This window comes from Manis javanica, chromosome 10 (assembly GCF_040802235.1).
Source record: "Manis javanica isolate MJ-LG chromosome 10, MJ_LKY, whole genome shotgun sequence".
Lineage (NCBI taxonomy): Eukaryota > Metazoa > Chordata > Mammalia > Pholidota > Manidae > Manis > Manis javanica.
Genome location: NC_133165.1, coordinates 110,991,775 through 111,008,347, shown reverse-complemented (window position 1 = coordinate 111,008,347; position 16,573 = coordinate 110,991,775). Strand labels below are relative to the sequence as shown.

General features: G+C 39.3%; 1 protein-coding gene across 2 annotated transcripts in view; it reads left to right on the top strand.

Moving 5' to 3' along the window:
* The window catches only part of ENTHD1 (ENTH domain containing 1), a 100,685-nt gene extending 94,102 nt beyond the window's left edge, over window positions 1-6,583 (top strand). For both annotated transcript variants that reach the window (XM_017660732.3, XM_073214243.1), the window contains exon 7: window positions 5,388-6,583. In XM_017660732.3, the coding sequence (XP_017516221.3) occupies window positions 5,388-5,992 (605 nt within the window). In that variant the 3' untranslated portion in view covers window positions 5,993-6,583. The remainder of the gene's footprint in view (window positions 1-5,387) is intronic.
* The last annotated feature ends 9,990 nt before the right edge of the window (window positions 6,584-16,573 follow it).

Here is a 16,573-nt window from a genome sequence, read left to right as displayed (position 1 = left end):
TATTTAAATTGAAATAGGGTTAGGACAGAAATTGGCAAACCACAGCTTCTGGCCAAATCTGGCCCACTGCCTATTTGTAAACAAAGTTTTATTGGAACACAACCAGTAATTGGTTTACATACTGTCTTTGGCTGCTTTTTACATACTGTCTTTGGCTGCTTTTGTGCCACAACAGCAGAGCTGAGTAGTTGCAACAGACTGTATGTCCCACAAAGCCTAAAATATTTACTATCTGACCCCTTACAGAAAATGTTTGCTGACCCCTGCTTTAGGAATTAGTAGCAGGGAAAGCAGAAAACCTGGCAGCAAGGGGGTAGCAAGAAAATGTTTTCAGTGGTGGATAATGGGATTCTAGACTGGACAAGAAAAGAGCCAGGGCCAGATGAGCATTGATAGAATGAGAGAAAATAACAGGATCGTTGGGTCTTTTGTCTCAGTGAGGTCAAAATGTAGATGCATTAAAAGGAAGGGGACTGCAAGAAGTCCTAGAGAAAGAAAGTAATCTTGGAAAACGAGATTTCAGAGGTAGGGCAGTTGAGAGAGAAGACCTGCTCTAGGGAGCACCCAAAGGAATGGCTGCAGGTTATTGTGGTTGAGGAATTCAAGAAACAATAAGGCTAGGATGGATGGCTAGTCTCCATGGACGCTGGATGATGGAGGACAGAGAAGACAGCATCTAATTTTTGTTTTTTTTTTTAAGAAGTATTTGTTTACATGAAGGGTCCAGGTCTAGTGTTATAAACTCATTGGAAATAATAAACTGGGCAAATAAAAAAATACATGCAAACTCATAGTTCAGCAGATCTCAAATATGAGGAAGGCCACCTAATACACATTAATGTTTTTACTGACTGAGAGGGACCCATTTGCTGCAGCAACCTCCTTCAACGTTTTGATACTAAATAACTTTTCTAAAATAGCCCATTCCTTCTGTCCTCTATTTAAATATTAAAGTTATTTATCTGTAGCTCCAACTACTTTTAGGTCGTTAGGTAGTTTATCATGCACACTAAAAAGACAACAGGGATGGTGATAGCTGGTAGCTAGAATTATCATGTATATAAATGTTGAATCACTGTGTTGTACACCTGAAACTAATGTAATACTGTGTGTCAACTACCCTTCAGTTAAAAAAAAAAAAAAAAAGACAACAGGGCTAGTAGATGCTTAGAAGCCAGATCCGGTGATAGGCAGCTGTTATTACATTCTCAGAAGCCACAGTTTAGAGTGTGTTGGACTGCACTGGACTTGACTTTCTAATTTTTTGGAAGAAAAAAAATCTATTCTGTACTCGCTCATGCTGGGACCGTGATGAGCGTGTTCACTGGCTCCATCCTTTGTTTCTGTCTCACTGGCTCCATTTTCTTGTGGTAGTAGTTCTGTGTAGCTGTTCCTCTATTCACCTTTGCTCGGCAAAGAGACCAAATGTGACACATGCACAAAAGACTCATTAACCAAGCCATTTAACTTTTTATCTATAAAAAGCTTCAGAGCCAGAACAATTAATAATTTTCCTACGAGAAATGAGGAAAATGACAGAAAACATTTCTGCAACCCGCCTCAGCTAACCCTGAGCTATGACTACCTGGTTCAGAAGCTCCTCGCAGGGCAGAGCAGTGTGGGGCCTTCCCCGCCCCGCCCGAGGTCAGGGTGGCACCAGCTGGCTGCCTGCCCCAGCCCCGGGGCCAACAACCCTTCCAGCTGTACAGCTCCTGCCCGCTTTTGTGCAGACAAAAAGGCACACTGATGCAATTTTTTTAATTCAGTGAACCAAAGTAATACTTCATAGGTCAGTGAGAAAACTCAGCTTTCATCCAATCCAATTCTCCCACTAAAAATTTAGCATAGGTGATTTAGAGGCAGGTTCATTAGCATTTCTCTCTAACCCTATGTTATTCCTAAATCCATTTTCTTGATGTAACTTATTTATAATAGTGATATTAAAAATAAATTTTCAAAACTTACATTTAAAAAAATTGAGATCTAATTCAGGTACCATAAAATCCACCCTTTTAAAGTGTACAAGTCATTGATGTCTTATATAGTCTCAGAATTGTGCGGCCATTACCGTTAGTTTTCCTCACCCCAAAAGGCCGGTACCCATTAGTAAGCACGCCCCATTCCTCCTTCCCCCTGACTCTTGCAACCACTTGCTTTCTGTCTCTATGAATTTGCCTATTCTGGATAGTTCATGTGATGGAATCATACTACATGTGGACTTCGTGTCTCGTGCCTCACGTATCAAAATCTTTTCGAGGAGCTGCCCTGTTGTAGCCTGTGTCAGCTCTTCTTTCCTTTTTATGGCTGGACCCTATTCCACTGCGTGGATGGACGCATTTTATTTATCCATTCATCAGTTGATGGGCATTCGAGTTGTTTCCCCTTTTTGGCTATTATGAATAATTCTTCTATGAACATGTGTATAAAATGTTACATTTTTAAGCCACAGGAAAAAATCAGAATATTTTAATTCATGTATATAGTTAACTGGATAGTCATATATGTCAGCTAGGAAGACTGAAAGAGATGAATTGGAGAATGAAAATAAAACTGTTTTACACTGAACTGTTTAGACCAAGAACTTGAAGCTAACAAAACAGTTTACATTTATTGTTACAGCTTTAAAATATTTCTAGGAATATATTTGTAATTTAATTTTGCAACATAGTTCTTCTAAATGCTTTTTAAAGTTGTAATATAATTCACTGGTCCCACATTATTCTTGAGTATAAAAAAAGTCAAGAGATATCACAGCATTTGGAATGATTTTATCAGCTGTCTTCAAGCCAAGTGCAACACTCATTGGCATGCATATATCACCTAAAATTTTAAAATACAGCTATTTATCGCAGCTCATTTGCAACATTTGCTGCATTTCTGCTCCAGTGAGTAGATGGTGCAGCGAAAGAATGTTAACAGGATACCCAGATAATCTCTGTAGCGAGCCCGAGAGGAGAAACTCGATGGGCAGGGAGTTGAGCTCTGAAGTGCAGTCTGAAGTGGTGGGTGCAGCTGTGGCATGTTTGGAAACAAAAGTAAATTGGTGTGTGGCAATTAGAGATGAAGTGGCTCTTTATGAGCAAAAGCATCATGGTGCCTGGGAAGCTATTTAGTCAGCAGTTACAACCACAAAGCAAAAAAAAAGGTGGACATACAGTAGAAAGCAGTGATTCTCAAACTAGCATGCATCAGGGGCACCTGGAGCCTTGTCAAAACTCAGTTTAGGGGGAGCACCTCTTCCAGGTTCTGATTTGAGTTAGAAGGGTGGGGCCCAAGAACTGCATTTCTAACAGGTTCCCAGATGCTGCTGCTGCTAATGCAGGGACCACACTTTGAGAAGCACTAACCTCAAGTTAAATACCAGGTATTTCAGTCATTCTATGCACATGTGACTAACCTAACTGTGTTAGCCTTCTTCAACAAACTGCTGGAGAATGGACTGCTCCAAAAGGAGAGTAAATTAAGAAAGAGAAAGACATGGCACAGAGAAAACAGGAGAGCCACCCCGGAAGGACAGTGATGGAGCATGTCAGGTGGCAGCTGTGCTCAGAGCGCACCTAGCACAGAGGGCAGTCGCCTGACCCAGGGTGCAGAGAGGCTCCGGCCTTTCCCATCAGCGTGCCCTGCGTCACCCTGCCTTCTTTTTAATCCAGCGGTAGGTCGTCTGGTTAAGCCTGACCTAGACTTGTAAGTGTGCTTATCTTGACCTTGTGCTGATGAAGTTCCTACTTTCCTTTTGGTGTCCTGCTGCGGCACCAGCTGAGAGTACTTGTTTCACCCTAAAAAAGCTTTGTGATTGGAATTTTTTCCTCAGAACTGCAGATAGGCCTCCAAGAGCTTTGAAGCAGAAAACAGAAGCCTCCTGCCCTGGCTACATATTTTTTACAGAAGGCACAATTCAGTTTAGAGGGACATAAATATATAAAACAAATAAAATGATATAGAAAGATAAAGCCATGTGTGCTAAGTGGTAAGCATTAATTTCCCTGTTCTATGACTTACAGTGAATACGGTGCTTTTTTTTTAAGTATGAAGTCCAGACTTTGCCAGTTTCTACCACCTACTACATAAATGAACGTAAAGAGACATTCCAGGGAGACAAGATAAACTTCTACATCCAGGAAAGTTTGGGAGACACTTGAATAAATGTCTTGCCCGGGGCAAGTTCACTATGGATTCAGTGTGACCAAAGAAATGACAGTAGAACGTTCTTGGGGTGAAAGCATTATACCCAACTTCATTCCACGGTGGCAGGTCAGTCACTAAAATCTCGTTCACTGAGGGCGAGTCTGCACACAGCAAGCCAATCTCTGCCTCTGGGCCTCTCTGTCCTCACAGCAGCCGTCCTCTGGGCCTCTGTCCTCGGCACTGCCACCACTCCAGCCTCTGCTCTCCTGCAGCCTTGCAGCCGTGCCACCATGTTGCCCATAGCACCGGGCGGAGCTCTTTATATAGAGTCAACAGCCATGTATTTCCCACACACGTGTAGTAAGCTAGCCAACCAGGGCCAGGTGAGAATCCTGGCCACAGGAACTTTCATTTTATCCACAATAAATTACTGTAGTTTTCCTCAGAACTTTAAGTGTGCTATAGACATGTTTATCTCTTAATGGGAGACAGCATATGCAATTGCCCAGTCTTATTTGGCTTGAAACCCTGTTTTCACAAAACATATTTTTACATCTGAGAAACTGTGTTCCTCAGAACACAGTTTGGGAAATAATGATTTAGAATGAAGTATGAAAGAGGAGATTTAGTATGATTTTGCTTGAAAAGAATTTAAAATGTTACCAAATCTTTGTTGGAAAGTAGGTTTTTAGAATGCTTTTTATTTTACTTATAGTTTCTTGCTGAAAAAAAAAATAATTGTATACATGTGCTAAAAAGTGTTCTGGATCTCAGATAGGCTGGAGACCATTGAGAGAAAAAGATAAGTTTCACAACTTTTTGTTATTTGTGGTGGGTTGTTCATTTTGCCATAATGCTCTCTGTAGAGAAATAAAAAGAGATGAATGAAGTTACAGGTTTCTTAGACTTTCTACTTTAAACACTAACTTAAGATGCTGGCAGTCAGTAGAACAGTGCAGTACTTTACTTTTCTGCTCATACTAGTGATGTGTAGTGTAAAATGTTTTGGGCAAGGTTTGAAAGTCAAGGTGAATATTAATAATCCTATTCTAGCTTCACTGATAGTTAATACATCTTTAGGTTTTCTCTATTCCCTGCTTTGGGTTTATTTAGGCTTACTGTGAATATTTAACATACAAAATTCTAGGTAGTATATTGCTACCTTCTGAATAGGACTTTACATTATAAAATTATTTTAACTGTTACTGTCATTTATATGTTTATATGCATAATCTTTTTTTCTCATTTATACATTTTAGTTTCAAATGCCTCTGGGGGAACATCCTCCTTTTCTACTTTATCCGTGTCATCTTCTGATTCGGCGTCTCCAGAGAAGTCTGTTCCTCTCTTATCTCCAGTTTTGGCTGGACCTTCCTTCCGGACTTTGTCCCATCAGCAGTCTTTCTCTACCTCCTTTAAAGAGAAAGATATGACAGCCAGGGTTCCTCACCCCTTCATTCCTGAGGGCCCAGTGTCCTCTGATGAAGAGAAAAATGACAACCTTAACCTACTGGAAATTCTTCCAGATAACTCTGACTCTGCTAAGAAAAAGATAAGTGATGTTTTGAGAAGTAATTGGATCACATATTGCACCCAAAATATAAACCACTTCACCTCTGTGTCCTGTCCTAGTTTTCAGACAACCAGAGGCCCGCCTAGGGAGCCTGAAGCACACAATTCCATTGAAATCCTTCTAGGGGAGGTAAAAAATGCGATAGTCAAATTACATGAAGACCTGAGCGTGGTAATACAAGAACTCAATGTCATCAGTGGCCATCTGGTAAGCATGAGTGGGAAGAGTCCACAAAGCAGCACCTCTGTGCAGTTTCCCCAGGCTTCTGAGGAGAGCTCAGAGCACATCTAATGATCTTGGTAGCCATTTTTGGTAGAACTCATGTGGTTCTACTTTCTAAAGACAGAGAAGTTAACCTTTTATAAACTTTCATTACAATGGCAAAAATAGGGTGATGGTTTGATTTTTTCCTCATCAGGTTTATTAACAAGTATCTTTCAAACTAATAACTTCATTTGGGTGATTTATTTTTTAAAGAGAAAAGGTATCACCTTTGACAATATTTTCAGGTTTGGATATTAGCTCATTTGAAACTGAAGAGAGTTTCATTCTTCCATGCTCTGTACTTTACCTCAAAATAGAGCATTAGTGAAAGTCGTAGTGAGACCTCAAACAGCAGACGACTATTCTAGAACATTAAGTGGGCAATAGGAAGCCCTTAAATTTCCATCTGTATGGAGCTTCATTGTTAACAAACCTTTGCCTTGACCAAGGGGATTGAGTCTGGGGTATACATTTCACATGTTCTCATGCCAGGTTTCAGGTTCTGCAAACTGAGGGCCAGAAATCTTTCCCTTCTCATGAATGTCACAGTTGGTTGGGAGTTACGCTGAGACAGGTAGGACATGGAACAGGTGTTTTTATTGTTAATGTATACTGCAAAGTGACATCAAATGTGTACTTTTTCTTGTACTTTCTAAAATAAATTTGATATTTTTCATCTTATATGTATGTTTCTGATTCATTGAGACAGATTTTCATATAGAAATGTCTCAGTTTTTATACTTATGGGCTAAATAACTTAGTTCAGGCAATATAGACCAGTGATTCTCAACCCCACTGCACATTAGAATCACCAGAGAAGCTTTTATTTTGTTTTATATTTATTTAAGAGAACAGTGTAAGGGGCTCCATGTAACCATCACTCAGCTTCAATTATTAATTAAAGGCTAATATAATCCCTGATTCCTTTGAAGAAATGTAGGACATTTAAAAAAATACTCTAATGCATATGTGCATTCCCAAACCAAAACCAGTTTTCATCGTGCAAACTGGGTTAAGAACTAGAAGGAACTGTTAGTACAAAGACTAACACAGGAGGATATTTGACATGTTTGAGGCCAGTGTGAAGTGAGGAAAGGGAAGAATAGTAGCTTTGCAGCAATGGAGGAAAGAACAGGAAGTTTTGACAGATGATACAGGTTCTTGAAGACAATTGTTAGAGATTTTGGCTTTTACTCTATGAAGTAAAAGTTATGGCAGGGGTTTAGGGTGAAAGGTGACATGATGTGACTTATGTTCTAAATGGTCACTTTGGCTTTGAGGGAGAGAGGGCTTTGGGGACATGGGGTGAGGCAGGTAAGCCAAGTAGAAGGCTGTGGCAGTTATCCAGGTAAGAGCTGATGGTAGCTCAAATCAGGTGGCATCATGAAGATAAATGAGACCTGATTAGTAGGGATTTGCTGATGGGTTGGATAACATACATGAGAGAAGGAGAGGAGTCAAAAGATGTATCCAAGTTATTGGACTGAGCAACTGAAATGCAAGATGAAGTTGCCACTGACTGAGATGAGGAGGGTTGCACATAAAGAAAATTTTAAGGCATTCATTTTTGGATAGGTTAAATTTCAGATATCTGTTGGATAACCAAGTAGAGATATCAAATAAGCAGTATGATATGAGAGTTAAGTTTGAGAGAGGTCTAGATTGGAATGGAGGCTGGGAGTTAGTAACTGGTGGTTATTTAAAGCTATGAGACTGGGTGAAATCACCAAAAGAATTAGTGTAATAGTGGAGATAAGCCGAAGGCCTGAGCCCTGAGGCATTCTAACAGAAGACCAGGAAGACGTGGAGGAACCAATGAAGGAATCTGAGAAGGAACTACCGCTGAGGTAAGAACAAAGCAATGTAGTGTATAGTGTTTGGATGCCAAGAGTGTTTTTTGTTCTTTTCTTTTCCATGTGCATTTCAGAAGCACTTTGTCAAGTTCTTTTCAAAGCCCTATTAGATTTTGATTAGAATTTCATTAACTCTATTTGGGGAAATGTTTACAAATTTAATCTTCTAATCCATGAGCATAGTACATCTTTATCTATGTTCATATGTCTTTTCGTAATGTTTTTCAATAAGCTCATAATTTCCGCAAAGAAGGCTTCTATTTCTTTTTGAAAGACTTAGTACTTTATTCTTGATATTTTTATACTATTATAAATGCCACCTTTTGCCAGTTTTAAAATTTTAGAACCAAACAGTCAATAGAAATGTTCAAATGAACATTGAACATGCATCTGCCCTTCATCTGGATTCACCAGCTGTTAACATGTTGCTGTGTTTGTTTTATCTCCCTCTCTGGCTACACATGTTTATGTCTGTGTTCACTTTTTATAGCTCGATAAACACATACATACAACATTTTGCTGAAACATTTAAAAATAAGTTTAGATATCATTACACTTTGCTGCAGAATATTTCACCATACTTATTACAAGAATCAGGGTAATTCTTTTCCAACGTGCTTTCCAGGTAACCAATTCTCTCTTTAGCTGTGTCCTATCTTCCCATCAAGTTTTAATTCAGTTATTGTATTTTTCATTTCTAGAATTCTACTTAGTTCTTTTAAAATCTATATTTTCTTCAGTTCATGTTTCTTGCAGATATTTCAAGTGTATCTTTGCTAGTAAGAATAGTAAGCAAACTAATATAGAATTCTTACTAGTATGAATAATAAGTAAACTATAGAGTATTCTTACTAGCAAACTATTAATGTTTAACATGTGCATTTAAGATTATAAATTTTCCTTTAATAGCAACAACCAACAATTTTTTAAAAATTGAGATATTCACAAACCATAAAATGTATTCCTTTAAAGGTATATAATTCGGTGATTTTCATATATTTGCAAGATTATACAGCCATCACTACTATCTAGTAATTCTAGAACATTTTTATCACTACAAAAAGACATCCCATGCCTGTTAGCATCCCTTCCCCCCTCTTCCAAGCCCCTGGCAACCAGTAATCTATTTTCTGACTCCATTAATTTGCCTATTCTGGATGGAATAATATAATATGTGGCTTTTTGTGTCTGGCTTTTTTCATTTAGCATAACGCTTTTGAGGTTTATCTATGTTGTAGCATGTACTGGTATTTCATTCGTTTTTATGGCTGAATAATGCTTTGTGTGGATATAACACATTTTATTTATCCATTCATCAGTTGATGGACATTTGGGTTGTTTGTACTTTTTAGCTACTATAAATAATCCTGCTATAAATATTTGTGTGAGCATGTTTTTAAGGATATGTATCTAGGAGTGGGATTTTTTAGTCATATTTAATTTTGGGGGGAGTTGCAAAACTCTTTTCTGAAGTGGCTGCACCATTTTACCGCAAGTTTTAGTATGTGACATTTTTACTGTCCTTTGGCTTAAAATATGTTCTAATTCCTATCATGAAGAAGCATGGAGGTTATTTCTTAATTTGCTAGCATATTGTACTCCCTGATAACTCTAACATTTAAATTTTTCATGAGTCTATTTTTGTTGTCTGTTGTCTTGCTGATTTGTGTTCTCAATTTTATGTTTCCTGGTACCTGATTTTCTTTGACTATATATGGACATGACCCTTGAAGATTTATTTATATGAATAACACAAGAATTTATTTTTTGCTTTTGCCAAGTGCCTGGTGCTATTACACCATTATACTGGTTAAGTGAATCAAGGTCATAGCTTGAAGTTTTCTAGAATACCCAGGTTAATCCCACACAAAAATTCCTCATAAAGAATGATTCATTTCCAATTCATTCTCATTGCATAATCATTGGGTTCCACTTTGTTAGTTAAGGAGTATTTCTTAGCCTTCCCACCCTGTGTGGGGTGATTTCTAGCCCTATCATCTTTCAAAGCCATCAAAATGAAAGTTGGAATTTGTAGAACTCCATAAATGCCCTAAGGGAAGAGTGGCTTCTGTGATCATTTCCATATCCGGTCTCTGTCTCTCTGAGTACCTATTATTCACGAGACTCTGTGCCAGGACCTGGGGATACAGTGGTGAGCAAAGCCAGATATGGCCCCTGTCCTTACAGAGCTCGGTTTCTAGACTTCTGGAGAAATTTGATAGATTAATCAAATATATTTTTAAAAAATATAAAAGTCTAATGGTTCTGGGAAACGAAATGTAGGATTTGACCTGGCAAAGGAGTTCAGGGGAGGTTCATTTAAGGAAGTACCTTGAACTGAAATAAAAATTCCAGGATTATTAATGTCAACGCCCCTGCGCCATGTTGGGCAAATAAACTGCGTTATGAAGTAGAGCATAAAGTCAGGATGAAGTTAAGACATCTTCTGTTAGCTTTGCTCATGCCTCTGGGAAACCCCCACCCCTCCACCCCAGTGGATTCTTAAGGGATAGTAGGATACAGTATCTCCTTTTTGTGCTATACATGGCTTGGCTAAGAGGAGAAAAAACCTCCAGAGACATAGCACCCCTCGCTTCCCACCCCCATCACCAAAAGGTGCTGCATCAAGTATCCTGAAATTTACTCAGAGAAACCCCACAAATGACTGAGGCAACAAAAACTATCCCTTTGAGGAACCCCCTTACATGCTCACAGTAACTTCAGATTTTAAGTAGATTTTACATAGCTCATGTATTTTAATTCAACCACTTGTTAATTAGTATAATTAACAAGCACTTACTTGAGTTTCTATTTAGCCAACTCCATTAAATGAATAGAATAAACTTAGCTTAAATTAAGAGTATATTCTGATTGACTTTGTAATTATCTCAGATTAAGAATACTTCATTAAATGCTATTCTCTTAAGTATTTTACTTGGAACCTGAGGATCTTATTCTAAGGCAGTCACAACAATATTTTACAGTTTACTGACTGTCAAATTACTCATGTGTTCTTTCTTTAAATATTTATGAAGCACCCATTATGCATAGGCAATTTGCTAGACATTGAGGACACGATGGTGTACAAGATGGGTTCAGTCCTGTCTTCCAAGTTACAGTTCAGTGGAGACACAGATCAAGAAATGGGTGATTAAAGCATAATCTTTAAGCCTGGTGCATGTGGGAAGCACAGGATGGTTTGGGAAGGCCTGGTAAAGAATGACAACCAGCTCTGATTTGGGGGTCAGATGCATCCCAGAGGAAATGAAGTTCAAACTGGATCCTGCTTAAGCAAGGGAGTTGGGAGAGAGAGAATTTTCTAGGCACAGAGAACAGCACATATAAGAGCTGGGAGCAAGAGAGAAGGAGGTGAGTTTGAGGACAGGATGTAGAAAATGGGTGGGTCAGAAATCTGAGCACTGTCTTTCCCTTTATGCAGTGACACAGCAGGTGATGGCAAGTATAATTTACCAGCTAAGTAACAGAATGACAAGTAAATAGATCACACTGAAAAGAAAGTATAGAAATGTGGGGGTTACGTGGTTTCCAAAACCCATTCACAGGCTGAGAGAAATAGGCTTTATTTAAAGAGGGATTTGTGGAGACCTTGGTGACTTGTCCCCCTGTCACATGAGTTGGTTGTGACGCTGGTTTGCTCTGTATGTGCAAGGAGCCCCTTGTTTGTATGCCTTCATTTACGGAGAAAAGGAATACTGAGAGCAGCCTGGTGAATCAGTGACATACCCAGCACACTGGGGACGGTTTTTCTAGGTTTCAGTTAATTTTAATAGAGTGAATTCAGAGATATTATAAAAGGATTTAGAAATGTGGAATTGAGAGATTTTTATTTCTTGCAGAACACTAAGTGATTTGAGGAGGCCAAGCATATTATTGTTATACCAGAATATATGTGCCACCTTTTATCAGCAGGCACGCATAGAAGAGAGTAAGTTGGCTGAGAAGAAATAGGTTTTCAAGATGATTTTGTTTGGTATTTTGAAATTCTGTTTTCTCACTGATGGTGCAGGAAGTTCTCAAAAATATGGTAATTATTGCAGAATTATGGCTTCAGGCCTTCATAGCTATTCAAACAGTAAAATTCCATCATAAAATAGTGTGATCTATGTGTTCATTTGCGCTGCGCTTGAGAACTTGTCCCACATTGTGTATACCGCATCATTCTTAATCATACACAGGACAGAGAGAGCATAAGCAAAAAGTAGGAAGTTCTGGGATTTGGTGATTAATTAAAGGGGGTAAAGGGAGATAGGAATGCATCAAGGATGAGCTCTGGAATTCTGATCTATATTATTACTATTATTAATAGCAGTATAATAACAATAGTAACAGTTGACATCTATTGAATCCTGACAATATCCTAAGCACTTTTTAATTATCTCAACAACCCTGCTAGGAAACTCCTAATATTGTTACATTGCACGTGAAGAAACAGAGGCTAAGAAAGGCAAGGAATTTGTTCAGGGTCACACCGATAATAGTAAGGGTCAAGGCCAGACCTTGAACTCTGGTCTGTCTTAGCGTAGAGCTTGTAACTGCACTGCCTCACACATCAAGGTGACGTATGCCATTGGCTGGGCAGGTCCAGCCTGTTTGGCCCCCGACCCCAGGGGGAGCTAGAACTGTGCTCCCCATCCGCATCCCACTCTCCAGCTGGTCGCCTCCCTTCGAGAACCTCGCGGCTGAAGCTGCCACCCCAGACCCTCTGGAGTTCTTCTGTTGGTTCCCCCGTTTTCTGAAGAGCTGTCTGCCACACCCACACGCCCCAGCTCTTCCTTCCCCCCTTTCATGTCTAGACCCAAATTAGCAGAGGCTGGGGCGTTGCTAGAACATATTAAGAGCTGGTTTGGAGATTAAGAGACTGTCCCAATTCCCAATTTCTCTTTTCCCACCTAATTAAACCTGGGAAATGTAGCCACACACACATGCTTTTGACAGGGGACTGTTTTCACTGGTTCACCCTAACAGTGGGGAACTTTATTCTACTACAAAGGATCTCTGCTCTGGAGTATATAATATGCACTTGAAAACCATGCAGAGCAACCCAGAAACAGCTGGCAGGCACTGAGGAAAAAAATTAGCTTTGAATCTAGTTACAGGTAACAGCAGTATATCCATATTTTTCTTTAAAAAACATGGTGGGGGCAATATCCCTGATGAATGTAGATGCAAAAATACTCAATAAAATATTAGCAAACAGAATTCAACAGTATATCAAAAGGATCATACACCATGACCAAGTGGGGTTCATCCCAGGGATGCAAGGATGGTACAACATTCGAAAATCCATCAACATCATCCACCACATCAACAAAAAGAAAGACAAAAACCACATGATCATCTCCATAGATGCTGAAAAAGCATTTGACAAAATTCAACATCCATTCATGATAAAAACTCTCAGCAAAATGGGAATAGAGGGCAAGTACCTCAACATAATAAAGGCCATATATGATAAACCCACAGCCAGCATTATACTGAACAGCGAGAAGCTGAAAGCATTTCCACTGAGATCGGGAACCAGACAGGGATGCCCACTCTCCCCACTGTTATTTAACATAGTACTGGAGGTCCTAGCCACGGCAATCAGACAAAACAAAGAAATACAAGGAATCCAGATTGGTAAAGAAGAAGTTAAACTGTCACTATTTGCAGATGATATGATACTGTACATAAAAAACCCTAAAGACTCCACTCCAAAACTACTAGAACTGATATCGGAATACAGCAAAGTTGCAGGATACAAAATCAACACACAGAAATCTGTAGCTTTCCTATACACTAACAACGAATCAATAGAAAGAGAAATCAGGAAAACAATTCCATTCACCATTGCATCAAAAAGAATAAAATACCTAGGAATAAACCTAACCAAGGAAGTGAAAGACTTATACTCTGAAAACTACAAGTCACTCTTAAGAGAAATTAAAGGGGACACTAATAAATGGAAACTCATCCCATGCTCATGGCTAGGAAGAATTAATATCGTCAAAATGGCCATCCTGCCGAAAGCAATATACAAATTTGATGCAATCCCTCTCAAATTACCAGCAACATTCTTCAATGAATTGGAACAAATAATTCAAAAATTCATATGGAAACACCAAAGACCCCGAATAGCCAACGCAATCCTGAAAAAGAAGAATAAAGTAGGGGGGATCTCACTCCCCAACTTCAAGCTCTACTACAAAGCCATAGTAATCAAGACAATTTGGTACTGGCACAAGAACAGAGCCACAGACCAGTGGAACAGATTAGAGACCCCAGAAATTAACCCAAACATATATGGTCAATTAATATTTGATAAAGGAGCCATGGACATACAATGGCAAAATGACAGTCTCTTCAACAGATGGTGCTGGCAAAACTGGACAGCTACATGTAGGAGAATGAAACTGGACCATTGTCTAACCCCATATACAAAGGTAAACTCAAAATGGATCAAAGACCTGAATGTAAGTCACGAAACCATTAAACTCTTGGAAAAAAACATAGGCAAAAACCTCTTAGATATAAACATGAGTGATCTCTTCTTGAACATATCTCCCCGGGCAAGGAAAACAACAGCAAAAATGAGCAAGTGGGACTACATTAAGCTGAAAAGCTTCTGTACAGCGAAAGACACCATCAATAGAACAAAAAGGAACCCTACAGTATAGGAGAATATATTTGAAAATGACAGATCTGATAAAGGCTTGACGTCCAGAATATATAAAGAGCTCACACGCCTCAACAAACAAAAAACAAATAACCCAATTAAAAAATGGGCAGAGGAACTGAACAGACAGTTCTCCAAAAAAGAAATACAGATGGCCAAGAGACACATGAAAAGATGCTCCACATCGCTAATTATCAGAGAAATGCAAATTAAAACTACAATGAGGTATCACCTCACACCAGTAAGGATAGCTGCCATCCAAAAGACAAACAACAACAAATGTTGGCGAGGCTGTGGAGAAAGGGGAACCCTCCTACACTGCTGGTGGGAATGTAAATTAGTTCAACCATTGTGGAAAGCAGTATGGAGGTGCATCAAAATGCTCAAAACAGACCTACCATTTGACCCAGGAATTCCACTCCTAGGAATTTACCCTAAGAACGCAGCAATCAAGTTTGAGAAAGACAGATGCACTCCTATGTTTATCGCAGCACTATTTCAAATAGCCAAGAATTGGAAGCAACCTAAATGTCCATCTGTAGATGAATGGATAAAGAAGATGTGGTACATATACACAATGGAATACTACTCAGCCATAAGAAGTGGAAAAATCCAACCATTTGCAGCAACATGGATGGAGCTGGAGAGTATTATGCTCAGTGAAATAAGCCAAGCGGAGAAAGAGAAATACCAAATGATTTCACTCATCTGAGGAGTATAGGAACAAAGGAAAAACTGAAGGAACAAAACAGCAGCAGAATTACAGAACCCAAAAATGGACTAACAGGTACCAAAGGGAAAGGAACTGGGGAGGATGGGTGGGCGGGGGGGGATAAGGGGGGGGAAGAAGAAGGGGGGTATTAAGATTAGCATGCATGGGGGGGAGGGAGAAAGGGGAGGGTGGGCTGCACAACACAGAGAGGACAAGTAGTGACTCTACCACATTTTGCTAAGCTGATGGACAGTAACCGTAATGTGGTTGTTAGGGGGGACCTGATATAGGGGAGAGCATAGTAAACATAGTATTCTTCAGGTAAGTGTAGATTAAAAATTTAAAAAAAAAAAAGAAAGAAAGAAAGAAAAGGGGGATTACTCCTTAACAGGATAAAACTATTGGTAAATCAAAGATCAACACATGCTTTAAATATCCTTAATGTTGATCACTTAAAGGGTGTCAGATGATCAGCTATGGAGGTACTCTTTTCTGATAATATTCCTTTCTCTTAATTAAAAAAAAAAAAAAAAAAGCAGTTACTGTGTGCTGACCTCCAATGAGTTCTGCACAGTGGTATAGAGGGCATGTCAAAGTGTGGGCAAAGGGTCTGTTTGTTTCTACGCAGAAGATCAAGGCCTAGCTTGGCTACCCAGAAAATGAACTAAGATACGATATGAGGAGGAGCTTCCGGCATCAGCACTCTCTGGAGGACTCGTGCCGGGGGATGATCATCAAAAAGCCTCCACAGGGATCCGGACGATGCTGCGGTTGTGGCTGCATCCAGCCCACCGTCTCCTGGACTTGCCATAAGAAGGAGGAGGGAGATGTCTAGGCTGGCATGTGCATACAGTGAGACAACGAATTTGACTGGATCTGTACTGTTGGAACTCAACCAGGAGTTGGGAGGGGTGCAAGTTGTAGCACCCCAAAATCTCATGACTATAGACTATCTATGGTTAAAAGAACATATGGGATGTGAACAGATCCCAGAAATGGGCTGCTTTAATTTGTCTGATGGTTCAAGTACAGTTGGACAATATCCATCATATCATAGATAAATTTTCACAAATGCCTAGGGTGCCTAAATGGTTTTCTTGGCTTCACTGGAGATGGCTGGTAATTATAGATTTGCTTTGTTTATGTCACCATATTCCTATTATGTTAATATGTGTGTGCAAATTAGTTAGTAGTTTAAAACCTATACATACTTAAGGTACTATACAAGAAGATATGTCAAAGAAATAATCAATCCTCCCAAGTTTCCTTCATATGCTACATCTATAGCTTTTCTTCTTCCTTCCTAATTACAAACCTTAAATAGAATTCGTGCCTCATATCGAATTTACCGAGTATCATAATTCCTC